The sequence below is a fragment of the Prunus avium genome, chromosome 3, assembly GCF_965620075.1.
Source record: "Prunus avium chromosome 3, drPruAviu1.hap1.1, whole genome shotgun sequence".
Classification (NCBI taxonomy): Eukaryota; Viridiplantae; Streptophyta; class Magnoliopsida; order Rosales; family Rosaceae; genus Prunus; species Prunus avium.
This window is the reverse complement of record NC_142286.1, coordinates 5,931,950-5,958,950: the sequence shown is the minus strand read 5'-3', so window position 1 is coordinate 5,958,950 and position 27,001 is coordinate 5,931,950. Positions and strand designations below refer to the sequence as shown.

General features: G+C 37.0%; 3 protein-coding genes across 5 annotated transcripts; 1 reads left to right on the top strand and 2 right to left on the bottom strand.

The window, feature by feature from the left end:
• Nucleotides 1-372: 372 nt before the first annotated feature.
• Nucleotides 373-3,631, bottom strand: LOC110769547 (Pentatricopeptide repeat (PPR-like) superfamily protein). 2 transcript variants are annotated; one of them, XM_021973549.2, is made up of 3 exons: nucleotides 3,215-3,631; nucleotides 1,146-2,990; nucleotides 373-815 (listed from the first exon to the last, which is right to left on the bottom strand). In XM_021973549.2, the coding sequence occupies exons 1-3, from the start codon at nucleotides 3,318-3,320 to the stop codon at nucleotides 799-801; spliced, it is 1,968 nt and encodes a 655-aa protein (XP_021829241.2). In that variant the 5' UTR covers nucleotides 3,321-3,631; the 3' UTR covers nucleotides 373-798. The 2 variants fall into 2 exon arrangements, with proteins under 2 accessions (XP_021829241.2, XP_088106566.1); XM_088250440.1 differs by lacking the exon at nucleotides 373-815 and adding an exon at nucleotides 860-1,076.
• Nucleotides 3,632-4,990: 1,359 nt separating this feature from the next.
• Nucleotides 4,991-10,197, bottom strand: LOC110769437 (heat shock 70 kDa protein 15). Its single transcript, XM_021973410.2, has 10 exons — nucleotides 9,997-10,197; nucleotides 8,094-9,281; nucleotides 7,728-7,955; nucleotides 7,536-7,631; nucleotides 7,222-7,443; nucleotides 6,573-6,767; nucleotides 6,333-6,479; nucleotides 6,055-6,204; nucleotides 5,833-5,963; nucleotides 4,991-5,608 (listed from the first exon to the last, which is right to left on the bottom strand). Exons 2-10 carry the CDS (start codon nucleotides 9,261-9,263, stop codon nucleotides 5,380-5,382), a joined length of 2,568 nt encoding a protein of 855 aa, XP_021829102.2. The 5' UTR covers nucleotides 9,264-9,281; nucleotides 9,997-10,197; the 3' UTR covers nucleotides 4,991-5,379.
• An 896-nt stretch (nucleotides 10,198-11,093) lies between these two features.
• LOC110769540 (RAD3-like DNA-binding helicase protein) lies at nucleotides 11,094-26,708 on the top strand. 2 transcript variants are annotated; one of them, XM_021973542.2, is made up of 24 exons: nucleotides 11,094-11,351; nucleotides 11,921-12,177; nucleotides 13,033-13,196; nucleotides 13,981-14,062; nucleotides 14,197-14,344; nucleotides 14,572-14,728; nucleotides 15,019-15,302; nucleotides 15,469-15,514; nucleotides 17,046-17,187; nucleotides 17,278-17,432; nucleotides 18,245-18,336; nucleotides 18,417-18,515; nucleotides 18,609-18,677; nucleotides 19,448-19,534; nucleotides 20,104-20,163; nucleotides 20,266-20,387; nucleotides 21,204-21,261; nucleotides 21,330-21,435; nucleotides 21,988-22,086; nucleotides 22,635-22,711; nucleotides 22,804-23,391; nucleotides 24,371-24,516; nucleotides 24,915-24,996; nucleotides 25,921-26,708. In XM_021973542.2, the coding sequence occupies exons 1-23, from the start codon at nucleotides 11,250-11,252 to the stop codon at nucleotides 24,985-24,987; spliced, it is 3,213 nt and encodes a 1,070-aa protein (XP_021829234.2). In that variant the 5' UTR covers nucleotides 11,094-11,249; the 3' UTR covers nucleotides 24,988-24,996; nucleotides 25,921-26,708. The 2 variants fall into 2 exon arrangements, with proteins under 2 accessions (XP_021829234.2, XP_088107106.1); XM_088250980.1 differs by lacking the exon at nucleotides 11,094-11,351 and having other exon boundaries at nucleotides 12,098-12,187.
• Nucleotides 26,709-27,001: the final 293 nt, after the last annotated feature.

The following is a 27,001-nucleotide window of genomic DNA, read 5'->3' as shown; positions in this document are numbered from 1 at the left end:
TTGTCCCATGTTGATGGTCTGATATCTATCCACTTGTTTGCTGGTGGTCTGTTTTCTATTTTGATTGCCTCTGCCAGCATTTTGAGCTGAAAATCATGAAGATGCAACAATATATATGTTTTCATTTTTGGCAGATCCATATACCTTGCTTCCTGAGTTTTGTTTGTTTTGTTTTTGTTACAAAATGCAGAACCTAGTCTAAACTCATCCCTGAGTTCTCAACCATCATTTAAAAGGAAATGACAATTACAACCTTATCCACCCATAATATTACTTAAAAGGACATGAACGTTAATGCTGCAAGCCTCCAGATTGGGGTGCTGCATCCACTTTGTCCCCATGGGACTAGTGAAATCTAGTGCATTTGAAAAATAAAGAGTGAAACAACATTTAGAATTCAAGAGGTGGAATGTATGGTTATAAGTCACTGATAATCAAATTTCCAATTGGGTACAATGAAACACATCAGGATCAATTATGCCTTACAAATATAGGCGGTGAATGAACATGAGTTCATAACATTCTTTCATATTACTACAATTAACAGCTTCTGCATTTCAGCACTGAATTTGTCCATCTCCTGCTTAAGTTACAACACATGAGGCAGTGCGGATTGTGTAGCCGAAGAACAACCTTCATTCAAATCGTATTTACAAAGGTAACATTTGAATTGGGTTTTCTACAATCCACTGTCTTTATAATAAGTGGTTTATTAGAGTTTTTCTTTTCTTTTCTTCCAGCAAATTCCAACTGGAAGATACTTGAAATTTGTAGGATATACGGCTGTGCTGCTGACGCTTAATAGGGCGTATAACCTGCAGAAGAATCAGCATTTCATGAGTGAGTTAAGTATACAGCAGACGGTTTATAGCAGCAATACTAAAAATTTGATTACTAGGACATAGTGTATATCAATCACATAGCTCACATGCAATTAAGAAAAACAGTGTCATATGAACAGCTCAAAACATTAGCCCATACATCGTAACTGATAATTATGCATGTGGTACCAACTGATATTGCATACTTTCACAAGTTCATTTTTTGTTTTTCTTCTTATTAGCAGGTTTTCAATCATCTTAATCAGAAACAGCCCTTAACCCTGGGTATGTAGTGTAAGTAAAAGAAGAGAAACTATCTCATACCATATCCCTCTGAGGAAGTCTTGCGAACATCATCAACCTTGCCAACCGCCTCAAGTATTGATGAGTAAGTGATGAGATCATATTGAAAACCTTTTGAATCCATTTCTTTCATCAGCTTTGCAGCCTCCTCAAGCATACCAGCTCGGCTGAGACAACCAAGAACAGTGTTATAAGAAACTGCATCTGGTTGAATCTTAGAATGCTTCATCTTGGAAAACATTTCCGAAGCCCGACTTGGTCCCCCTGTCCTGGCCAAGCCATTTAAAATGATATTTTGCGAGTTTAGGTCTGGAATGCAACCATTTTCTTCCATTACTTTAAGCAAGGAATGTGCTTCATCTATCATGCCAGCCCTCACCATCCCTGACATGAGCGCATTATAAGCATACACATCTGGAGTGCATCCGAGTTTCTTCATCTCATTAAAAAGATCCAAAGCTTCATCGAGACGCCCGCATTTCCCAAAATGTTTAATCATCACAGCATATACCCTAGCACTTGAACGCCCACAGTTCTCTTTCAATTCTTGAAATAACTCATTTGCAGCTTCATACCGCTTTGCTTTTCCAAGACTGTTGATCAGGCTGCAATACGCAGCTGGACAAGGAGGAAACCCCTTTTCATCCATCTCCTCAAGAAGCAACAGAGCTTTCTCAACTCTATTTGTTTTGCAAAAACCATCAATAAGAATTGAATAGGTAAATGAGCTGGGAACAATGCCATTAACTTTCATCTTCTCAAACCATGACGCAGCTTCAGAAGCTGGAGCTTTGGATTCAAATAAAGCTTTAATTATAGTGTTGTATGTCACCACATTAGGTGTGCAACGCAAAGAAACCATCTCGTTGAAAAGCTTAATAGAATCTTCTATACGACCTTCCTTTCCCAAAATGTTTATCAAATTGTTAATGAGCACGACATCAGGCTTACAACCCTCCCTCAGAAGGTTTTTGTATATAACACAAGCATCTTCAACCCTACCAGCTTTGCCAAGCCCCTTTATCAATTCAGTGTAGGTAAACACAGTAGGCGGACACCCCTTCTCTCCCATCTCCTGGGCCAGGCTTAAAGCTTTCTCAACCTTTCCCAACTTGAAAAAGATTGCCAACAGGGTAGTATAAATCTTTGCAGTTGGATGCAAACCATTATCCTTCATTTCATCAAACAACCTAATGGCAGAATCATCACGACCCAATTTCCCAAATGCCGATATTAGTGCACTGTATGTAACCGTGTCTGGGAGACAGTTAACCTCATTGCACATCTCATTATAGAGCTCATGGACCTTGTCATGATGACCTTCTTGCATCAGCATTAAGATCATGGAGTTGTAAGTGTTTGCTGTTGGTTTGCACTTGTGGCCTTTGATCTGGTAGAAGACAGATAGTGCCTTGTTTACCATCTTAGCCCTGCCTAAGATTCTTATGATTTCAGATAATTCAGCTGGCTCAATAACACATGTACTCCGAACCATTTCTTGGATGGTTTTCCACATTTCACCAACACCACCAGCCTCATCCAAGCAACGGATCAGCGCCATGTATGTGGTTGAATCGTGTTTGAAATTCCTTCTCTTCCCAGCCCACTTGAAAAACTGACTCTTAACATTGACTTCAACATCAATCTTGAGAACCGCGAGAACCAATCGATGATCCACTCTCAACTTCAGCACTTCCAGGGCCTTTTCTGCATCAGGTCCCCATTTGAAAATTTTCAAAATCTTTGTGAACCTCTCATCCAACATCCTAACTGAAGGGTCCTTCCTTGACATATTCCTACTCATGGGAAAGTTTTGCACTTCTCCAGAAGCACGGTGCAACCGGAACATTTTAACTATCTCATTTTCTGCTAAGCCACAACATAACAACATGTTAATATAGAAGAAATGTCGGTATAGTCAATCAAAACCATGCTAATACAGAGATACAAGTTGTTAAAAAGTACAGCATAACCTTGCCAACCAAATAAAAAACAAAACAGTCAAAGAAAACCCGATTGCAGAAATTGAATTGGAAACAAATGCTTCACATGTCTAAGCTGAAATTGATACATAGAATAATGCGGCTTACCTGTTTGATTAAGTCTCTCAGAGAGATGAGGATAGGTTGATATTGATCGCTTTAAAGCAAACGATTTGGCAACCATTTTTGCCATAAGTAACGGGGATTTGCACATAAATTTACACCTCAGGCGGGCAAATTCCACTCATGCTAATTGCTAAAACAGTATGACGAATTGATTTTGGCCTTCAAAGGAAAATGATGCGACAAAAGCACACCCCAACATTGTTCCTAGTCAGTTCGTCGTTGTCGTTTCAGTAAGGAGAAGAAAGGAGATAGGGAAGAGGGAAAACAAAGAAGAGAAGAAGTCCCAGCCAACAACTGTCGTTGCCGATGCCGCTGTGTACTTATAAGTGAAGTGAGAAGCTTTGCAAACTGTCATGTTTAATTTTGTGCGCGAAGTAGCTGATCCCACGAGCTTGTGATTGATCAACCCCTTCTCCAATGTGGCTTGCCTTGTATGGAGGATAATTTGGTACTTTTACGTTCGAAATTGAGTATTTGTAAGGTGAGTATTTTTTTACCAAGGTTTGTGTGTCATAATGAATATGTAAGTCAATTTTCGTAAAATAAAAGACATTATTTGAACATGATACCTAATTGAGGGATTTGGTGGACCAATTCATATATGAAAAACATGCTTAACATCGACAACAAAGAGTCCAATTTAGGCAAGGGACTTGTAGCTCCATCAATTTGATAAGATCATTTACCTCTGCATCCATGGTCCTAGGTTCAATTCCCATCTCCTCCAAAATTGCTTGTAATAAAAAATGTATATATATGACTTAGTATTAGACACAAGAAACCCAACCTTTTACCAACTTGTTTTTTTTTTTCTTTATCGATGAGGTGAGAGATTTGAACCTGAAATGTCTTTCCATGTAAGGGGAGAGAAATACCGCTATACCAAGTGGTAGTTGGTAGGCAACTGTCTAAGTTGGTACCATATGCAAAAGAAAGTTACTTCAGTTTCCATATCTTAGTATGTGTCACATGAATCCTTTTGTATGATTTAAGATTTCTATTAATATCAATATAAGTTATATAAACTTTTGTGTAAAAATTTTGAGAGGATCGGAATCGGAATAGTGCGGAAATAGAGAAAATTTTAACCTACTTTAATGTCAATTCTCAAGACCACTTGAAATAGGAGAGAGAAATCCTAGATAGGAATCACCCACTCCGCCAATCAATCTAATTCTTGATCTTCATGAATCGGAACAATTCAAATACCCACGTGTGATCTTCATGAATCGGAATAATTCAAATACCCACGTGCTAATAAATACGTAGGATGTACAAAATACTACCAATACTCATTTCATGTAAGCAAAGGAAAGAAGACAAGTTTGTTTTCGGTCAGTCGTTTTATCTTTCTATTTTTCATCCTAATCGTACCATTTTCTTTTTATACAACGAGAATTACCAAAGCAATTTTAGATTTCATTTTAAACTGAATCATCTTTACCCGGCGTCTTTAATATGGAACTAATCTTTTTTGTTGTGTTGTCGAGTAACATATGGAACTAATCATATATCAAATCCAAAATTTACATTCTCCCACCCGGGTTATATTCACATTACATCGCCGAAATCAGAATGTAAAAGTAACTTTACATCTCCATTGGAGATGCTCTAAAACGTAGGTCTTGCACCCAAAGACGACCCTGATGCCAATGATCCTATGCCAACAACATATACTATACCAACCTTGAAGCAAAATTTATCCAGCCTGAACACATACATAAGAAACTCGGAAACAAAATCTAGCAATCTTGTAAATTAATGAAATTTTGAAGATAGATTTAAAACATGAAGAAAGAGTAGCAACAATGGCCGACGTGAGGACGACTTAAAAGGAAAATATTTGTCTCATTTCCCTACATAAAGAGAAGGGAAATGAAACCAAGGGTACATTTCTCTTGAAAACCATTATAAAAAAAAATCCGGGATTCTAGAGACCAAAGGTAACAATAATTAATTAAAACTGACAGACCACAAGCACAGAAAAGGCTTTACAGACTCCTAGAAAAGTATATCATTAAACACACCGCAGGCCTCTCCCCCCTCTCTCAGTCCAAATTGTGTGCAAGGCTCAAACGAAAATGTTTTTACGCCTGGGAATCAAATCCTGCCACAAAAACCATAGAAAGGCAAATTACTCTACACAATTACGCAGAACTTTGGGGTGCTTCTGGCTTGTCGGTTTCCATTGGTTCTTCAGAAGCTTGTGGAACCTCATTGCTGCCGTCAGCAGGGTTCTCATTGCCGTCGGCATTGGCATTTGCATCCCCGCCCTGAGGCTGGTGCTCATTTCCCTGAGGAGGTGGGGTTGGAGTTTCAGGAGCTGCTGGCTTGGCTGGTGCTGGTTTTGGTTTCGTCATTATCGGTCTACAGAACCTGTCCATGCAAATAGATTGGGAAAAGATAACTACCAAGTCAGATATCACTGGGCCAAAAGACAATTGACTAGAGACAAACAACCAAATTCTAAGAAAACGACTTTGGCACTTCTACAGAAAGGTTCCAAAAGACTATATAAATAAGCACTAAGCGAAGATGCAAGCCAACCAGTTTAAGAACACTAGCAAAAGAAAAAAAATTCATGAATGCAGAAACAATACCTGTCAAGTGCTTCAGCCTTCCGTCTCACATCAGCTGACAAGAGTACTGGGTTGGCATATTTTGGGAGCGAATCCTGTTGCTGTTTTTTCTCTCTTAACCAGGCCTCAGCTTCAACACACTCATTTAAGACCTATGTCACACAAAAAACACAAGTTGGAATGGAAGATATTGGTGGTTGGGAAGAGATTGGGGGATGGGGAAGAGCTCAACAAGTCCATTACCTTCTGTTTATCAGAAATATCAATGTGTTCAAATTTTGCATCAGTCGACATTGCAGCTTCTCTGTAACTATTAATACAGTAACCAAGTTGATCGATCACAGTACCCCTCTCTGTGTGCTCCTTGTATCGCTCTTCAATGGGGTCACCTTGCTGCAATTTGATAAATCACCATCAATTTCAAACAATCAAAACCAGTCGAATATAATACTTTAAGATTGTTGCCCTCTTTTTAACAAATTAGACAAAACCAAACAGAGAAGTGCACAAAAAATCCTAACCTTCTTCAGCTCCTCAAGCTTGGCAATGTAAACTCCTTTGGTTTCATCTTCACCATCTTCATATAGCCAGTCCTCCACCTCCTGAAGTCTAGCAATAAACGCTTCCCTCTCTGGTTCGGTGACAAATTCCTGATATTTGTCATTGAGCTGGAGACACAAGAAAATTTTGAGTCGGTATACGAACGAGAAAAGAAAAGAAAAACCACAAAACATGCCATGAACATAGTAGAAGCAGACTACCTTGTTTCTCATGTCATAAACATATGACTCGACAGCATTTTTCTTGTCTTTTGTTTCTTCCATAACACGGTCTTGTAAGGCCATCTCAAACTCCTTCTCTATTGCCTTTTGCACATCTGATGGAGGCATCCCTCCATAAACTAACTCTACAACAGGAATGTTTGTTTTCTTTACCTTTCTCTTAGGAGCATCAGCCTGCATGGCATAAAAACATCAACAATGCAGCCAACCACTGAAATAAAACTAAATAAACCACTAATAACATTAAATAGAACAGGAAGACTATTTGTAATTACAGGTAGGATTTGACACGCACAATCTATGACTTCTCTGTAGGTCACATAAAATGCAGATTGTATGTGGAAAGAACGATCACAAAAATGTTAAATAGTACAACTACTCTGAATATTTCAAAGAACATGGAAACTTAAATGTATTTCAACATGATGGAAACTCTGAATATTTCACAAAACATTAAATCCTTCATCCTTCTTAGTCCACACAATAGTTGAGTCAAATCAAATAACCAAACCCTACAATGTCAATATATACAGGGCTATTTGCCTACCTACCCCGAAGCTGAGGTCAAGGAGAAATAACAAATAGCTCATGATTAACCAACATATGACGGAAGGAGAAGATTACTGACCTTCGTATCTGTTTCCATCTGCACAGGCTTGTCTCCTGACTCAGGAACACCATTTTCGGCACCCGAGGCATCAGCAGTGCCCTTAGCATCTTGCATGTTCACATCAGTCTCATTGGTACTTGGGGGAACCGCATCACTAGGGGCCTCATCAGTCTCCATCTTAGCAGCCTCCTTAGGTTGCTCTTTTGTGACAGGAACCTCAATTTCTTCTTCTTCCAAGAGCTAAAGCACATGTCAAGAAAAAACAAATGGACTTAAAAGAAGATACTCAACAAGTGACGGCTAGAAGCACAAGATGCTTTTAACAAACTTACAGTTGCTGAGTCTACAGACACAATCCCATGCAGATTCAGCCGAGCTTTGACCTTCAGTTTTGCCCGCTCACCTTTAGTAGACTGGAAAGGACCAATCTGCACAGATAAAGTGTAAATGTCAATAAAAAATCTGGCAGATAACCTACTAGCCTTGAGACAAATTAGAGCATGCAAGTTTTAAGATCCACTCACCGTGTATGTGCTGATTTTTGCAGGTGCTTGCAAATCAGAAACATCGGCATACTGTACATCAACTGAAAACGTGCCCGATCTGTAGAATGTAAGAGCCTTGATACTTGGAATAGGATTTCCCTTGGGGAAAACAATAGTATTTTGGTTATTATCAGCTGCTCCATTCTGGGTGTCTGGACCAGAACCTTTCCAGGACAAAGCAATTGAAAATGGGAAGCTCTCGTTCACCTTTAAATTAAATGGAGTAACATTAATTAAAAATAAATCAGCAAGGCAAACATAGGTAACACATTAATTAAAAATAGAGATTAGTTCAACTAATGGAAACAAACACAACAATTTTTACAACGCATGAGTTTAACTCACCTGAAACTCTCTGACTTTGAATGTCGGACTAAGAATTGCGCATTGCAGAGCACAACCCCTGGCAACACACTCACTTGCATTCATAGTTCGCCTAGGCTCCTTTTTAAAGAAATCTGTCAAAATCTTGATTATAGCAGGAACACGAGAGCCTGAACCAACAACCTCAACTGTATGAATATTCTCTATTGAAAGCTGTGCATCAAGAAGAGCCTTCTCCAAAGGCCCCTTCACACGTTCCAAAATAGGAACACTAATTTGTTCAAACTCATCACGCTTAATAAATCCCCTGACATCTTTCTCTTCCATTAAACACTCTATATTCAAAGGTGCCTCAGGATTTGCACTAAGCATCTTCTTCAGCTTCTCACAAGCAACCCGAAGACGAAGGCAGGCCCTTGCATTCTGAAAGACATCGATCTTATACTCTTCCTTGAATTTTGCCGCAAAGTGGTGGAACAGTACTTCATCAAAATCCCTGCCGCCCAAAGACTGGTCAAAGGAATGAGCCAGTACTTTCAACTGCCCCTTCTTAAAACCAGCAATGCAGACTTGCATGCTAGCATGTCCAATATCAACGAAGGCAACATTCAATTGGTCATTTTCTGGTAAATCCGTCTTGTAAATACCATAAGCCAAAGCAGTTGCTGTAGTTTCATGGAACAAGCGAAGAGGGTGCAAGCCAGCAATTGTTGCTGCATCCAAAACAGCTCTTCTTTGGAGATCAGTGAAATAAACTGGAATCCCAATACAGCAATCAACAACAGCTGCATTAAGATTCTTCTCAGCTATGATTTTCAGATCAGAGAATAGCATTCCAAGAACTTGGGTAGGTGTAAATGTCCTTGATTCTCCCAAATATCGGGCTTGAATCAACGGGTATCCATCAGGCCCTTCAGTAACAGCAAAAGGCAATGACTTGATATCCCTCTGCACAACAGGATCAGAGAATTGCCGACCAATTAAACGTTTAATCTGGGAAATTGTGTTCTTAGGGTTCATCAAGGATGAAGCAGCTCCTGCTGTCCCAATGAACCGCTGCTTGTCACCAAAACAAACAAGGGCTGGAGTTTCACGTTTGGATTCATCATTAAGCACAACGTCAATACCCCTCTGCCTGGCCACAGCCACAATGCAGCTCTCATTGCCAAAATCAAATCCAACCACGCTCATCCTTGCAAAATCTTAAATCTGGAGAAAAATTAAGAAACCACATTCAGTAAACAACTGAAATTTCAAACAAGTTATATGCAGCCAGCTTCCACATTAGTAAACAGCTCAACCAAAGCAGACTGACTGAAATCTACCATTCAATCATAAAAATAAAGAAATTTTAACGAGTTCCATGGATGACTTGCATCACAATCGTCACAGTGATTAAAATATCAGAAACCAACAACATAGCAGGTAAAGGAAACAAAAATAAGATCAGATATTATATCTCTCCACAAATTTTGGACTAAAAAGTATGTCCCACTCAAACTACATAGCATACATAATAGTAATCTTCATTGGACATTAAAGTTAATCAAACGCAATAGCAAATTCAAACCCACATTAATAACACAAGGAACCTATAAGTCCTTCATCTAATTAAATACACAACCGTAAGTATATAACACAACCAAATTCAAACCCAACAATTATCGAATTTACAGCATCATTCAAATCAACGTAGTCTAGTTATACTGACCAAAATCCAGCTAAAGAGAACACAAAAAAAATCAGAGTAAGAAAAAAAAATTGAATCGAAGCAGAAAGGCAAGCACTTCAACACTACAGCATCGACCCAGGAAAAACCCAGTAGAATGTTCAAATCGAGAAACAGAATCTAACAGATCTAAAAAGCATTTTCAAGAAAGAGAGATCTGATCTGATGCAAAAGCTAGGGTTTTGGAGAGCGTACCTCGAAAACAATCCACAGAGAGTCTGAGGTCGCGATGAGCAAGGGAGAGAGAGAGAGAGAGAGGGCTTTTGGGGTTTCTGGAAGTCTCTACGGAACGAGTTTATGAACAAACAGAGGAGGGTGCGAGCAGACGAGGGTACTTAACAAAGAGACCTAAGGGCTTTGTAGAATTTTCGCCTTTTATAATTTTCGATATTTTTTTTAATAGGAAAATATTTTGGTGTGGGAATTAGTGTTGGGTCTTATAAGGGAGAGTATGAGGTCAAGCGGTCCTAGACGTCTCCAGAGAGATACTGGTTCTTCTAGAAAGATCTTGGCAGTTCCGAAAAGAGGGTGAATAAGAATTTTCAAAGCGGTTTTTTTTTTCTTTTTTTGGAGCGGTTTGAAGTATTTGGTTTGGTTTCGGCTTTTGGGTTATGGGCCTATTACTAGGGTTTGTTGTGCATTGGAGGCTTATGAACATGGCATTTCTTATAACCAAAAATGAGAGTGGCGGCCTTAAATATTTACTCACTCAACTTTAGTCAACTTTTGATTTTGTGGTAAAGGGTATGAGGAATATTGGGGGTGCTCTATCAAGGATAAGGGTCTTTTTGATTGCTATGCAAAAGGTAGGCTACTTGGTTAGACGGATGATTGAATCCGTATATGTAGAGACACTCGCCTAATCCTCTTCATCTTAGATCATATCCTTGTTTTTGCACTCGTTGCTTTATTTAATGATATCTTATTGCTTTTCTTCAAAACCAATTACTAGAAATTCCATCACATGTGATGCATATAAGAAAGGGGTTGAATTGATTCAACTTCAAAAAATTAGTGAGATGTCTACACCCACTTTCATGAGCATCCTACTTCTTGTTCTATGGAAGAACTAAAATTTCTACCATTCTAACTTTTATAAAAAATATTTTTTTGGACTGAAAATATATAAAAAATTTATACCTCTCCTTAGATTAGAGACTATCACTTGTATAAAAAAGAAAAGTAGCACAATACCCCAATAGCAAGAAAAAAGAAAAAAAGAAAAAAAAAGAAGGTGCATAATACCCCGCACGTGTTACGCACGTGAAGAGACCCGTTCAGCCGAACAGAGCAAGATGGCGGGAAAATACGCAGTCTTTCACTCTACCAGACTATATTTCCCCCACAAGCTTCTAGGGTTTGTAGATTTTACCTTTCCAACCGAAATCCTCAGTTTCTCGCGAATTTCTTTGCTCTTTTTCTAGTTACCAGCGCCGGAGACTAAAGAGATGCCGACATACAACATCAGAGGCATCGATGTGGATTTCCCATTCGAAGCCTACGATTCCCAGCTCGTTTACGTGGAGAAAGTCATCCAATCTCTCCAAGAAGTAGGCTTCATTTTTCAAGTTCATTTCTTGCTATGAATACCACAAGTTGTTGTCTGCTTTTTCAAATTGTTTTTGTTATGGGGTATTGTTTGATATTCAGTTTGGTGCTTTTTAAGACGTGTATGTGATAGAGAAGTGTGTAGTTGAACGGATTTGGGGTCAAATTAAAGATTTTTTTATATAATGGTAACTCCAAATCATGTAAGATGTGTGTACCTGAGCTTACATAAGCATACATTTGGATGATTTTGGAGTCAATCTTGAGAATGTTGTTGTTGGGTAACCTGATTTTGGTGCTCTAATAGCATGGATGTGTTCTTCGTATTGGCTTTGGTCATAATAATTTCTGTATGAATATTTTAAAGACTTATCCCCCTCAACATCATTATCATTGTTGTTGTTGTGGGAAGGCTTGCCCCAGTCAACCTGGTGGTTGGGAACAACCTATCGGGAAACAGGGGTATGGCTGCTATGTCTTGCCCTTTCCGGACTCCAAATTGGCCGGAGGTTTGCCTTCTTCGGATCAGTGGTTTAGTTTGTGACTTGTGTGTACATGTAAAATGCTGCAGAGAAGTAATGCACTGCTGGAGAGTCCCACTGGAACTGGAAAAACCCTTTGTCTTCTCTGTGCCACATTGGCCTGGAGGAAGAGTTTGGGTGTTTTCTCAACTGGTCCTAATGTCAAGATGAGTCTGATCACAGGAGAAAAATCAGGTGTTCCATTGTCACAGTCCGCGACAAAAGATCTTCCTACCATAATATATGCGTCCCGCACTCACAGCCAGATCCGGCAAGTAATTAAAGAGTTGAAAAGAAGCTCTTACAGGTCAGTTATGGTATGATTTTGCACTTATTCAATATTGGTTAAGCCTTGGATATCATTATTACTATTGCTTTTATCATTGCTGTTTTTGTTGTTCACTTCATCCATTTCTTGTATCTATGCCATCTATTGATGCACAGCTCAAGTGTTATTTCCTGATATTAGGGTGCCACATAAATGAATGTCCCATGTGCCTTTTCATTTGTTCTTTTCTACTCAAAAGGATTATGCCAGTTTGCAATGTACCTCAAAAATTGCTGTTCTGGGACTTGCAATCTTACCCATTCTTTTGTAGTTGTTATTTCATTGTATTTTCATCTTTAAATAGTTGGTGCAATCTCAACAATGCTACATATGTTTTTGTTGCTTTTCTAGGTTGATGTTCTGTGTACATTGAAGCCTGTGTTATCTAACAAATGTTTGAGCTTGAGGAGCAACATAAACGTTCATTAGCTGCATGTATATTTTTATCTTACCACCTAATGGCTACATATGATTTCTTGTCCGAAAGGTTTTAACTTGCTTTCAAGTAATTGATAGTGTAACATATTCATTACTTAGATATAACATAGAATTTCTGGCATCTATCTTGATACTGTAATTAGTTGAGTTGTTGGCAATTACCAGCTTGTTTGCTACAGTTGCATTAGCAAATGTTGCAACTCTAATTATCAGCTGTGAAAATCAGTATTGACACCTAATTTTTTAAGGAATGAATTTATTTTCAGATGTTTTTGGTGGTGTGGAATTATTGTCTATTTGCCCAACGAATTGTTCTTTGTAGTTAGAGTTCTCTGTTTGTTTTCCATTTGAATTTTAAAAATATAAGGAACTGAACTAATATTTGACAATATGCAGGCCGAAAATGGTAGTGTTGGGGTCTCGAGAACAATTATGCATTAATGAGGAAGTGAGTTTACTACGCGGAAGAACACAGACAAAGGCTTGCCATTTCCTCTGCCGGCGCACTAAGGAAACAAAGGATAAAAAGCGTCATTGTGCTCATTATGCTCGTGGTTCTGGTAAATATTGTGCTTGTTAGTGTACATAGTACATATACACGTATGTGGCTGTCCTTTCTTGTAACGTTAAGTTTTCCGAATTTTAGCACACGTTCGAACAATTTTGTTTATGGAACTTATTCCCTAGGATACTTGGAAACATATTAGCCATTTTGAGTGTCACCATTATTTTACACGACAGGATAAGTGTGGCTGTCCATTCTTGTAATGTTAAGTTGTCTTGACACTGATAGTCCGCATCATCAAAGCCCTCTCTCTCTCTCTCTCTCTCTCTCCCCCTATTTATATGTATCTCTTTATATACAATAGATTTGACCTTGAAAATTCTCCCAAAATTAGCTGAATAAGATGACTATACAAGTCTCCATTCCTCAAACCAAAAAAGTGTGGCATTACTCTACTTTGTTATGAGTATTTAGCATTCGGTTGGATTTTTGATAAAAACCTTTTTTATGGTTGTTTCTCTTTCCCCAAATTCCTGATTTGTTCATGCTTTTTTATTGGCTTGCATACTTGAGTGTGTGTGTGCCCCTGTAATCTCTGGAAGTGAATGTGCAGATGAGTTTTGAGTTATGAAATTGCTTAACCTAAATAAGTCCAACTAGTTACTTATTAAAAATAACCTGGATGATGTTATTGATGATTGATCCGGTCAGGAAGGTTTAGGAATTTTTTTCCTGTGCCATCTACTGCAGTAACTTGACTGCTTCTTCATGGATTTTATTTTGATGTCATAGCATTTAAGAAAATCTAACTTTTATACATGTTGGTTCTTCTATTGTAGGTTACCTAAAGAATAATCCTCATCTTGGAGATGAACCTATTGATATCGAGGATTTGGTGAATACTGGAAGAAAATTAGGGCCGTAGGTTCTTTTGTCTGCGTTCTTTCACTATAGTAAATGATAACTTACAGCCCCCCACCCGCCCCCCCCCCCCCCCCCCCCCCCCCCCCCCTCTCTTCTTCTATTTATTTTAACTTGTTACCACTTTCTTGTAGGTGTCCTTATTATTTATCGAGGGAACTCCATAAGGTTGTTGATATATTATTCGCACCTTATAACTATCTTATTGATCATGGGTATAGAAAATCGCTACAGATAGATTGGAAAAACAGTATTCTCATATTCGACGAAGCTCATAACCTGGTAAGAGATAAAATTTAGTGTTATTTTCGGGCAGGGAAAACTTCAATTTTTTTGTAAATATCTGAAAACTATATATGCTGGTTTCTGAATGTTGTATTCTTTGTTCTCTCATTGACTGTTGGGAGTTACACAACTTTGAAACAAATATTCACTTCATATTCATGCAGAATTAGTAATTTTGAATTATTACACAAGTTTGTTGCTTACATAACCTAAACACAATGCAGGAAAGCATATGCGCAGATGCAGCTTCCTTTGACTTGCCTTCTTGGCTTCTTACAGCTTGCATTTCTGAAGCGAAAAATTGTATTGACCTTTCTATAAAAAGAAGGGAAGAATCAACTGATAAATCACAGAATCCAGATGACTTTGCAATTCTCAGAGGTAAACCTAATTGGCCCATTCGTCAGTATTCAATTTTTACCAAACTTGCCATTTCTAATCAGTAGTATTCCAGTGCATAGTCGCTATACTGGCGATGTTTTGTTAGGTGAAAATTGCCTTTTTAAATCCTATTGCAGTGGTTTTGATGTTTTGGAAAACCCCTTTACTTGACGTTCTCTTCACTATTTATAGTTTAAGATAGCATACTTTTGTTATTCTTTTAGTCCTTTCTTCGTTATAAAACTTTACCTGGTCACAAATTTTACAATTTAACAATGCATATTTTGCAGCGCTTCTTTTGAAGCTTGAGAAGCGTATTTCTGAAGTGCCTATCGAATCCAAGGAATTGGGATACACTAAGCCTGGGCCTTCTATCTATGAACTCCTCGCTGAATTAAACATCACACAGGATACTGTCCCTAAGCTCATTAAAATACTTGAGGATGCTACTGTACTTATTGAGGAAGAAAATCAGAACAAGGCAAATCGAAGTGTCTGCCGGCTGGAAAGCATTAGTGACATGTTTAATTTAATTTTCAGAGATACAGACAATAACCATGCAAAATCCTATCGTGTAAGTTTGGATATTGGTCTACTAGTTATTATCACCTGGGACTTTATCAGGAGCTTTCTTTTCCAATTTTCTTTGCATTGTTACTTCAAATATTAATCTTAGTTGCTAGTTCATTATGTGTAATGAACTAATTGTTTGAAGATGGAACACTTTCTGTTCATTTTAGGTTCATGTACAAGAAGTTGAAGCAGCTGCAATTGATGGTTTAAAGGGTAATTGGAGACCTATTTTTCTGATATTTTGAACTGAGATTCATTGTTTCATGTAACTGTAGTAGATAGATTTTTGTGTTCAAATATTTATTGCATTATAAAAATATTAGATCCGGGATCCTAATGGTGTCATGCACAGTCATTTAACTTGACATATAAAAGATTTTCTTTTGAATCCCATTAGGTGTTATAATGTTGTTGATAAAGATTAATGATCGAGCTTTTATTGACTTTTTTACTTTTCTCTCCCCTTCAGTCCCTCCGAATCAATGGCTAAAGTGCATTCAAATAAAGGACTACCTAGTTTGAAATAAGGGATGAGGGATTTAGAACTCCAGTTTATAAGGCTCCAAAGTAGAAAGACAATGTGTCATACTTAGGTGATATTTTCAGTAAGGTGGATGTTAATATTCTAGAGTTGTTCTTTAGTTAAAGGGCATTATGCATGCTTGTTAGCTACATATTTGACTGTACTTATGCTTAGGAGAAACTTGGGGAGCAGATCTGGGACCATGAGAGCTACATCTTAGATGGTAAAACTAAATTAGATCTCAAAATGGTCTCCGGGGTTCAAATTTCAGGTCATTTCACAAGTCACTCTAACCAAGTCATACAACATGACTTCCCTAAATTATTCTATGTCAAACTAATCCCAGATTAGCTCAGGAATGTAAGTTCTCAGTTCCATGAATCTAGAACTGAGAGGTCTGGCCAGATGCAAGTGTAGTAGACAATACTAAGAGGGAGTGGAAGAGACGCAAATATTCTAAGACGTGATATTAGAAAGACAGGTTCAAGTTAGAGTTCCTCTTAATTTCTGAGCCCTCTGCTGGAATTGGTGAACAAACAATTTGGTGTATGCTATTCTTTCCCTTGGGTTGCTGTATGCAGATGCTTACCTTGTATATAAAAGAAGCCATAATTTAGACAAAGCAACAGCAGATGTAGACTTCAGTTGGGTTTATTGTCTTGTGATCAGCTTCCGTTTCAATGAAGCTCACATATGTACTTAATTTTTGTTTGCTACAGAAACACTTTGTATTCTACAAGATCAATTTTAGGGGTTCTGAGAAGTATTTGACAATTTATGTGTTGTGATGATTATGAATCAGTGTCGGTAGTGGTATCTCTCATTAAACTTTCAGATTGTGAAGTGGAACACTCGGAGTTTGGGGAAAATCGAATGGATGATGAAAACGAGATGTACCCTGTTTTTGTCTTCTATGCAACCAAATAGAGGATTAGAGAGATTGGTTATGTGGGAGTGGAGAGCCATAAATGAGCTGATGAGTATGTGGGGCTTGTCCTTTTTGCAGTAAATCAGCTGATTAGTTTGCTAGTCAGCTTTGTTTGTTATTGACTGAAAAAAAAAAAAAGCCTTGTTTGTTTTTTGTCTTCTGAAGCGACCTCATTTGAACTCGGCACCAAGCACAGTAGCTTGATCTTTTTATATTTTCATATTCATGACATGTGATTGATGACATTCTTTCCTGTAATATTGACAATGATATATTTATCCTTCTGGTTCCAGGTAAGGCATCTAGGACACTCAGCTGGTGGTGTTTTCATCCTGGAATTGCAATGGAAGAATTCGCCAAGATGAATGTGGGCTCTATTATACTGACATCTGGCACATTATCTCCCTTGGATTCATTTGCACAGGAACTGAAACTGTAAGTGGCTTTTGTGCAGTTTATTTTCCATTTGGTTTTAGTGTGGCTGGCTTAAATTCTATAAAAGACAATGGTTTATTTGTGTCTCAGAGAGTTCCCTGTGCGGTTGGAAAACCCTCATGTTATTACCCCGAATCAGATATGGGCTGGAGTTGTACCAGCTGGACCTTCTGGTTTCTCTTTCAACTCCTCTTATAGAAATCGCGATTCTCTGGAGTACAAACGGGACCTTGGAAATGCCATTGGTACGTAATGTAATTGCTGGTAATAGTAAAATAAACTGGGATTTTAGTTGCCATTTAACATGCCACTGGTCTGGGTACCACCTATTTTGATAAATGTGAAAGGGTTAATAATTTCATTGAACCCCTGTTCCTCCAAAACACAAAATTTGCTTATTTCATATTTCAATCTTATTATTGGGATGAAATGCTTTTATGAATTCATTGTACTCATGGGATTTTAGATTTGTCAAATACGTCACAGTGGTGCACAGTAATATGTGCATTAAAATTTTCTTGTATGCATCTGATGTGTAAATAGGGTCATATTAGGCTTAGACATTGACTATATAAGTTAAGTAGAAATTAAATTTGGATGATTTGCATTTGATGCATTGATGATTTAGTCTCATAAGGTCCTCTTGCTCTTGACATGGAGAGAAAGGTATTTTATTAGGAGACTTGCCTTCTGGACTCAACAGAATACACATAAACACACCTGCAGCACGGTTGTGCGCGTACACAGAAAGAACAAAGGCCTAGGAAAGGCATAACCGAAAAGAAAAAAGAAGAATAAGCAATACATAGATCTAAGATAAAATACTAAAAACCTCGTGTTGCCCCTAAAAAAGGGATGTTCCATGTGGTTTATTTCATGAGACTTTTATTTCCTGTGGTTTCAGAAAGTGTAACACAGGGTGGTTTTATTTGGACCCCCTTATTTGCTTGGTTAGCCCACCAAATTTCTCTCTTTTTTGTAATTTTATAATTCCAATTTATTTAATTTTTTCCCTTAAACCCGAAAAACGTAATGTTCTTTGACGTTCATGTTTCAGTCAATTTTGCTCGAATCGTTCCCGATGGATTGCTTGTATTCTTTCCTTCTTATTACATTTTGGACCAATGCATTGCCTGCTGGAAGAATACGGTAGGGAATCAAATAGATTCTGTGAAGAGGTCAAATTGGTTTACTTTCATCTTATGACACATTATTTTCTACTTATGCAGAGCCATGCCAATTCAACTACAATATGGGAAAGAATCTCCAAACATAAGAAACCTGTTGTAGAACCTAGACAATCTTCATTGTTTCTTTTGTCAATTGAGGTGACTGACATGACGTACAAACAATCAGCGATTTTTCTTATTTATAAGTATATAGTCTTTCCTCACATGTTCCCTCGATTATATTGTTGGCAGGACTATATGGCTAAGCTGAAGGACACCTCAGCTTCTGGTGCAGTATTTTTTGCTGTTTGCCGTGGTAAGGTATGTCTGGTTCCTGACTTTTCAGAAATAGTCCAATTTTGTGCTCTGGAAGACTTCATCTTGTGCTGATTGATGAATATTGACAGACATTTTTTATGAACATTTTTACTGTCATACAATAAGGGTTTTTGAAAATCTACGATATATACTTAATAAGCTGCTTCAAAACTAAACCTTTTTGTATTTGTCTGGCATCAATCTCGCCTTGTGATGCTTTAATGTGAGATTACTTGATAAGAGCATTTGAACTGCTTGATTTGAAATGGTTACCACGTTTTAAGTGGCTCCAAGAGGGTAAGTAGAGACTAGAGATGCTGAAAATATGCAAATTTTAGAGAGTCAATAAGTTGCACAAAGCATGCTTATTTTATGATCCTTTATTTGGTCATATTTTGTGAAAGGGCTCTTGTATCTCAATTAAGTCACAAGAAAACTGCCTTGAAATGTGTTATGATTCCCAAAGAAATACATCTCTTGTGCTGAAAATACTCTTTTATGGCCTTAATTGCACTGTACTGACACACATGATGAGTGCACAAATTATGAATGACATTGATATCAATGATAGTTCCAGACACTATCTGCTTTAGACTGCCTATGAGGCTAGAAAAGTAGAAATTAATGCTGAATTGCAGGATCTCCCCCGATTTCAAGAGGCATTCCTATCATAATGTTGATGAATTCTTTTGGTGCTTACTGACACTTTTATTCTACTATGTGTATTTGCTCTAGACCTCTCTGAAATCTTAAGCTAGTGAATAATTTGTCAGGTAAGTGAAGGTCTAGATTTTGCTGATCACGCTGGAAGGGCTGTAGTCATTACTGGTCTACCATTTGCCACAAGGAATGATCCTAAGGTTGACAATTCCCCCCATTTTTTCTTCAGATTACTTTTTATATGTGTGCATTATGAAAGTCATGGACATTTTAAAAGTTGAAGTTGTGACCGGTGATTTTGTGAAGCATTATATCTTTGATTAATGACACTGAGTCATGCTGGTAATTTGTGATTTTATCTTTTATTTTGCTTGACTGCTAGCATTGATTACAATTGTTGAACATAATATGGAAACTACTACAAGTGCTTATTTACCTGAATCTACCTCTTAAATTTGATGCTGACTGAGTGAAATTACTGAGAGTTAGGCATTAGACAGAAATCTTCTGCACAAGTTTGTTTACGGAAAGATGTGTTTAGTGAACATTCATTGTGAATAAATTACATATTTGTAAACATACATGCATATAAACATATCTAAGCATACAGAACCTCGAATATGATTGTGCGTGTATAACATTATTTTTCATAATAATACTTAGTAATTATCTAGATATTATCAGTTTGGCATATTCTCACTGTATATTTCAATTCGTTACTGCGGTCTTGTTCAAATTTCCACTCATATGAGATGACAACATAAAACAGGTTCGTCTGAAACGTGAATACTTGGATCAGCAGGCATATTCCCAGAGGCAAGTATGTAAGGTAATGTCCAAATGTTTGATGTGAGATGCCACTTTAAATTAGTAGGTGCTTTTCCTTGTTTATTTTTCCAATTTTCCTACTAATTTTATCAAAACACTGAAGTTGGAGGTTCTTACTGGAGAAGACTGGTACAATCAACAAGCATCACGAGCTGTAAATCAGGCTGTTGGACGTGTAATCCGTCATCGTCATGATTATGGAGCAATTATTTTTTGTGATGAAAGGTTTTTTTTCCCCGCTGCTATCTCACGACTTGCTGACAGCTTTCATTAAGATTTCATGTTATTTGCTTATCAGATATATTTTTAAAATGCATAATTTTGGTTTAGTGTGAGATCAACTTTACATTCTTTTTCAACCAGATGCTAGTTTCAAAATGTTGATGTTGTAAGTAATTGTAAACTTATTGATTTTCTTCCACCCATCCCCACGAAACATGTTGAGAATAGTTCTTTCTTGACTAAGCATAGTTCAAATATTACCTTTAACAATTTACTATATTTGACTTTAGTTTTCCAATTCCATAGATCACAAAATTTCGAGCTCTTTCTACAACCTGACTTTTCTAGGAAAAAGGTAGAATTCATTTGAACTATTCTGTATTCTGAAACGATTTATTCAATTTTTTTTTTATAGCATTTACCAGAGATATGAAGCCACTTCGGACGATCTTTAATGTTTATGGGCCTTGCCCATTTTTTATTTTGATTTGTAGATTGTTGTCAAACGCCATGTTGGATTTAGACTCACAAGCTTGTAGTTAAAAAAAACCTTTCTGTTCTTAGTATGTATTCCTCTAGAGATTTTTTTATTTTTTAAATATTGGTTTTGTTGAGAATATTTGTCCCACATTTGAGAATGGAAGCCTTGCTTAAGTGCTTTAAAAGATCTTGGGGCCTCTCCACCCGTTGCCAATTGGTTTAGGGTTGGATGCTCACATTCTAATATGTTTCTATAATCGTTTATGGTTTAATTAGCAACACTGACCTCTTGACTTGTATGTGAATATGTACTTTGTTTAATTTTGGATTTATTAACAGGTTTGCACAACCAAATCGTCAATCTCAAATATCGCTCTGGATACAACCTCATATCAAGGTGCTTTGTATTTAGGAATAACCTTTTGATCTATAAGAAAACTTTTGTACTTATATGTCCTTTTTCAGTGTTACTCCAAATTTGGGGATGTAATTTTTTCGTTGACCCGTTTCTTTCGGGATGGAGGAGCTCGGGGTCCTACAAAGCTGAAGTTGTTACAAACTGAAAAATGGGGTAAGAATAGTGCGTTTAAAGAACAAATATCCACTAGTTTTTTTCCTCAATATCTGAGGCTTTTAACAATATGGTTAATGTTCCAATGAAAATCATGTTTGAAGGGCACATCACATATACATTCTTATCTCATTAAAAGTACAAACCAAAACTTACTAGGCTCACAAGTTTTGTGTTATGACCAATGCTATAATTGAACAGAAAAGGTTTCATGCTTTTGTCATGATGGGAAAACAAGTGCTTTGTTCAACCATCTATGTGGTTTTGAAATTAAACAATTTCACTAGCAATTTAAGTGCGGAAATCCCATAAAGGTATTGCCACATGCATCATTTGAATGGAAAGATGAGGTCTTAACCCCCCTTCCTGTTGGTGACCTTTCTAAATCCCTGATAAAGGATAAATAATCAAGCATTTGAAGAGACTTTTACACTAGCTTTCACAGTACCACTGGTTAATTTATATATTGTCTTTACATATTCTTTTCCACTGGCTTACACATTCACTGCATCATTCGTCAAACTCACCTTTCTGTCATATTTTTTCCTATAGATGCAATTTCTACATCAAATTCAGTACTTGATGAGCAGACAAATGAAACCCCATTCGATCATAAACCATATTCTGTAGGTTCATCAACCTCAGTTCATGGTAGGTCTTTTCTCTCTTGCCTGCACGTTCTGCTTTTGTTCTCCTCTTTTAGCTCTAAATAATATTAACAAAATAGGCTCATGCACTGGCCTGCACTCAAATCAGCTTTGTTAATTATGAATTCTCTTCCCAATAACAAGGCATCATGTAAACTTGCATTTTCTCTTAATTTGATTCAAAATCATTTACCATGTATATGCAAGGATGTAAAATGGAAGTTGGTAATGCTCTTCGTTGCCTTACTGTTGTGCTTTTATCATACTGGGATCTTCAACTGAATTTCCAAGTACCATTGCGTCTGATTTACCATTTTTCATTTTATCTGCAAAGGATAAGTCGCAACACGTGACTAAAGAAAATCCAGAAGTTATTGTTGTGACATGGACTTAGAATATCTGTTAGCTTTTGGAATTTCTTAGATACTAATGTTTGTGGCCACAAAATTGCAGAAATCACTTTGGGATGTAAAGCATCATTTTCTCATGTTTTGTGATGTGACTACCTTTTAATGCTGCAGCTTATGTTGATCACCTTTAGTCATTTTACAGGAACATCAGGGAAAATATATGAGTTGAAAACTGAGCAACCGCCAGAAAAACTTTATCTGGATAAATTTCTCCCTCTGGTAATTTTTAATTATTACCTCTGCAGACACTCATAGTTACGTCATAAGTTGTTTTATAGTGTGATATGCTTCTTAGTTATTTGTGCTTGCAGACAACAGCAGTCAGTCAAGACTGCCCTGTAAAGTCATCTTCTTCCCTACTTAAAGCTGGCAGGGACAAACTTTCAAGCCTGTTAGGGGAAGTTCTTCCTGCCAATCGCTCATCTCTTACTTCCTGTAAGGATCAGTCTGTGTCTTTGAAGTGTTCAAATAATCTATTCCGAAATGGGAAAAAGCTGCTTATTTGTGAGAGGGAAACTCTGCAATGTCAAGATAGTAAAGTATTTGGTTTTCCTGGCAAAAATGAGAAACTAGGCGAAGAACTCATAACACCTTGCTCTGCAAAAAGGTGTAAATTAAGCACAGAGCATGACTCAGTACATCTTATTGACAATTCTAATAAGCATTCATCTCTTGCAAAAGATTCTGATTCATATGGTGGTTTTCCTAATATTAATCTGAGAAGTGAGAGTTCTTCAAGTTCACAAAATGCTCAAGTTGGTTCAGCATTGCTGCGTAAAGACAAGAGGATCATACAACAGGGAGATGCTGAGTTTCTAAGTAACAAAAACAAAAGTGCAATATCCATCCCTGTGCTCTCTGGTGATAAGGAAACCAGAGGATCTGAGTTTCTAGTTCAGGTGAGCGTTCTGATGATGTAAATGCTTTTTCTCATGGGCCATGGCTGGAAAGCAATATAAACTATTGATTTGTGTTAATGCATGCTTTTATTCAAAGGACCATTGAGAAGAAACTGATAGGGGATGGCTCATAATGCATATAAAATCTGTTTAACATGTTTTCCAGAAACAACTTAAGCTGACGTGCTTCTTGTTGCTTTAGACTCGTTCTGTTATATTTACAGGTTGGTCTGCATGATGCTTAATTATTTCCTTGTTGCATTGTTTAGGATATTTTAGAACTTGTTACCCTGAATGGGATACTAAAGGATTTACCCGGGGACAGAAAATGATGCAGAAAACTGTCTTGTGATCTACTGTCATGATAATAGTTAAAAGTGATTACCCGGGGAAGATTAGAGACTTGTTGCATGAGTCACAGGCAGTAATTACTTGTTCATTTCCTGGGGCAGTTTGGTGGGGTCACCGCAATGGGCTGAGGGAGGATGGTTGAAAAGTACATACTGAAGCCATGAAGTAGATTTAAAGGGTACTGAAGTTTACCCTATGTGGTTCTGTCCCAAAGAAAGAAAATTACAATATGTGGAATACTTACTAAGAACAGAAAAAAAACAAAAAACAAAAAAAAGGATAATGGCCGAAAAGAAAGAGAAAGAGAAAAAGAAAAAAAAAAGGGAGAGAAAAAAGAGTTTCGTACTTTTGAAACACATCTTCCTTGAGTTTGAGAAACATAAATACATCAATAGTCTACCATTTGTTCACTATGACATTTCCAGAAATAACCCTCTCTTCTTCTCATGGCCTACCTGAATCCCTTGTGTAAATTTGTTAATTCAGTAGCTAGCCATTTGAACTTTATAGAACTTTTCTGTCAGAATTGTGTTAGTTAGTGTTCCTTCTCTGGAATTACACAGTTTTCCTGTTAAATAGTCAGTGAACAACTTGGGGTTGTTGAGGATGTTTTCCTTATGCATTACAGGTTGAAGAAAAACTTAGCACTTTGGAATATAGAGAATTTGTAAATTTGATGAAGGCACTTAAGTCCAAAGCTATGAAGATGAATGAAGTTTTACAATCCATTGCAAGCCTGTTTTCCGGACGAGAGAGGCTTCCTCTTCTTAAAAGGTAATTCTCCTATCTATACTTCATATATAGACTCATATTTTCTGCTTGGTGAGCATGAAAATGTGGTTCACCAATTGTTTCAAAAACCAACGGCTAACATTTATTCTAAAAGAAAAGCACTTTTTTTAGAATTTGAATATGAGCTGTTGAATTTTGATGAATGGTTGGTGATCATGAGTTTTATAGTAACCAATGAGTAAAAGATCACAAGTGTGTGTGTGTGTGTGTGTGTGTGTCTCTCTCTCTCTCTCTCTCTCTCTCTCTCTCTCTCTCTCTCTCTCTCTCTCTCTCTCTCTCTCTCTCTATGTATGTATGTACATACACACACAAACACAGACTTTGCGTTTGACATATCATATTTCAGGTTCTCACTATTTCTCTGTCACAATTGTCAACAGATTTAAGGATTTTATCCCAGTAAAGTATCACTCTATGTATGAGCACTATTTTCAAACAAACGACGGGCTCTAGATATCCAAGGTAAGGAAATCTAGAATTTCTAAAGACCTGAATTATAACGTTTGCTGCGAATGAGATAAAAATTTAACTATAGACCTTTCTCGACCCTTTGGCTAAGATGAAGCGCAATTTCTATAGATGAAGGGAGAATATCTAGAAAATAAACCTTATTAAGAAAGGAAAATACCACGTTGTGGGACCATCCTATAATGTGGTCCAATGATCCAAATCATCTATTCATTTGGTTCATGTTCACAATTTGGGAAGAGGACATCTTCGTATGCACATGTGCACATGAGTAGATTTAGTAATGACCCAAGTTAAGGATCCACTGTGTATCCCAACCCCATATATCTATCTATATGCATCTTGTAGGCTTTTGTATGGTTTTCTTTGCCTCTTTTTGTATAAAGAATGCTAAGAATAAAGTTCTTATTTGATCTCCTTGGTCTTCAAGCAAGTAGATTACTAGTAGAAGAAATTAGGGAAAGTTATAATTCGATGTTACATCAAATTTAGGTTTCAGAATAATGTTTGCATTTGTTGAAATTATGAGATAAGTAATTTTACGGAATTGTTTGTTGAATTTAGCTTTCAAAATAATTCGCTTATTTTTTGATATCCTGGAATGATAACTATATCAGAAAGAAAAAAAAAAAAAAAAAAGGAGTATAAAAATTAAAATAATGTAATAATAAACATACCTTCAGTATAAAAGTCCATTCTACTTTATCTGTAACCATAAGATGCTCTAATTTGATAGTTTGATATCTACTTACATGTACTTCAAAATTATTTAAATTTTTTTTAAAAAAACATCCTCCTAATGTAAGGTGTAAAAGAAAATTTAGATACTTCAGATCGTGTTTAAAAAGATGAAATTTGTTGAGGTGCCTAGCTCTAATTTTCTGAATAAATTATTCTAATAAAATACTTGTCATGCAGGAAAATAAAACTCTTAAGAGGGTTTTTGTGTGTCTGGCTCCATAAAACTTCATGAATTTTCCTAGAGCAGTCGGGGACGTGTAAATACTTGTATCATTGTGGTTTACATGATAGAAAATGACAGTTTAGTTGATGAAGAAAGACAGAACTTCAAGTTCAGGGCCTCAGTATCTTTCCTGAAATATACAATTTATTAGTCACAGCTTACTTTCTGATAGGTAGTTTTTGCTGGGCTTACCTGAATGTTAAAGCAGATAATTGTTGCCTCTTGCCATTCATATGGATATAAGAGAAGAACCTGCTTTTTAAGGTCAAGCTACTCTGGATTATCTCAATGCTACTGGGGTTTAAGAAACTGCTCTATTTTATGTGAGGTCTCTTGGGCGTAGGAGACTTCGAAAGGATGCTCTGGATCATGAAGCTACAGTTTGTTCTGTGGTTGAATATAAAGCTACAGCTCTAATTGTACATGGAGAATTAGTTGCAAAGGCAGCTGTCACTATTGCTTATTGGCTTCTGCAGCCTTTCATGATGAAGTGAGTTCAATTCAATATAGAAGTGGCAAACTGCCACAGTGACCTGGGCGTTGTAAGTATGGCGGTGCCCGGGGACGGTCAAACATTAAAAGGGGACACATTCATTATTCTAATTCTGTAGCAATGTTGTTGCAGATGCTGCTGTTACAGCTCAGAGCTAGTTTTGTATTGCCAAAACCTTTAGAAAAGTTGGTTTTGGTTTTCAAGATCTATTTGAAATTTTGGCTATATAAAAATTCATTCTTGCTCTGCCACTCTTTGTATAATTAAAAGTCCTCGGTGAAGATATGGCATTGAATTTGGCTTCTCTGTAGTTTGAAGAAGATAGTACTTTGCAAGCTGTTGATGAAATTCAAAATCAAGTCTGATGGAAACATTTGACCGAAAATATATAAACCACCAATATTTCCAAATTACCCCTATCTAAAATTTCCTTTATAAAAATAAAAAAATTAAAAAAAACCTTTTAGGGCCATAAAACCGCATAACTAGAAAAACATAAAAATCAGTAATGTTGCATTGTGGCAAATCCAAAAAGAATCTAT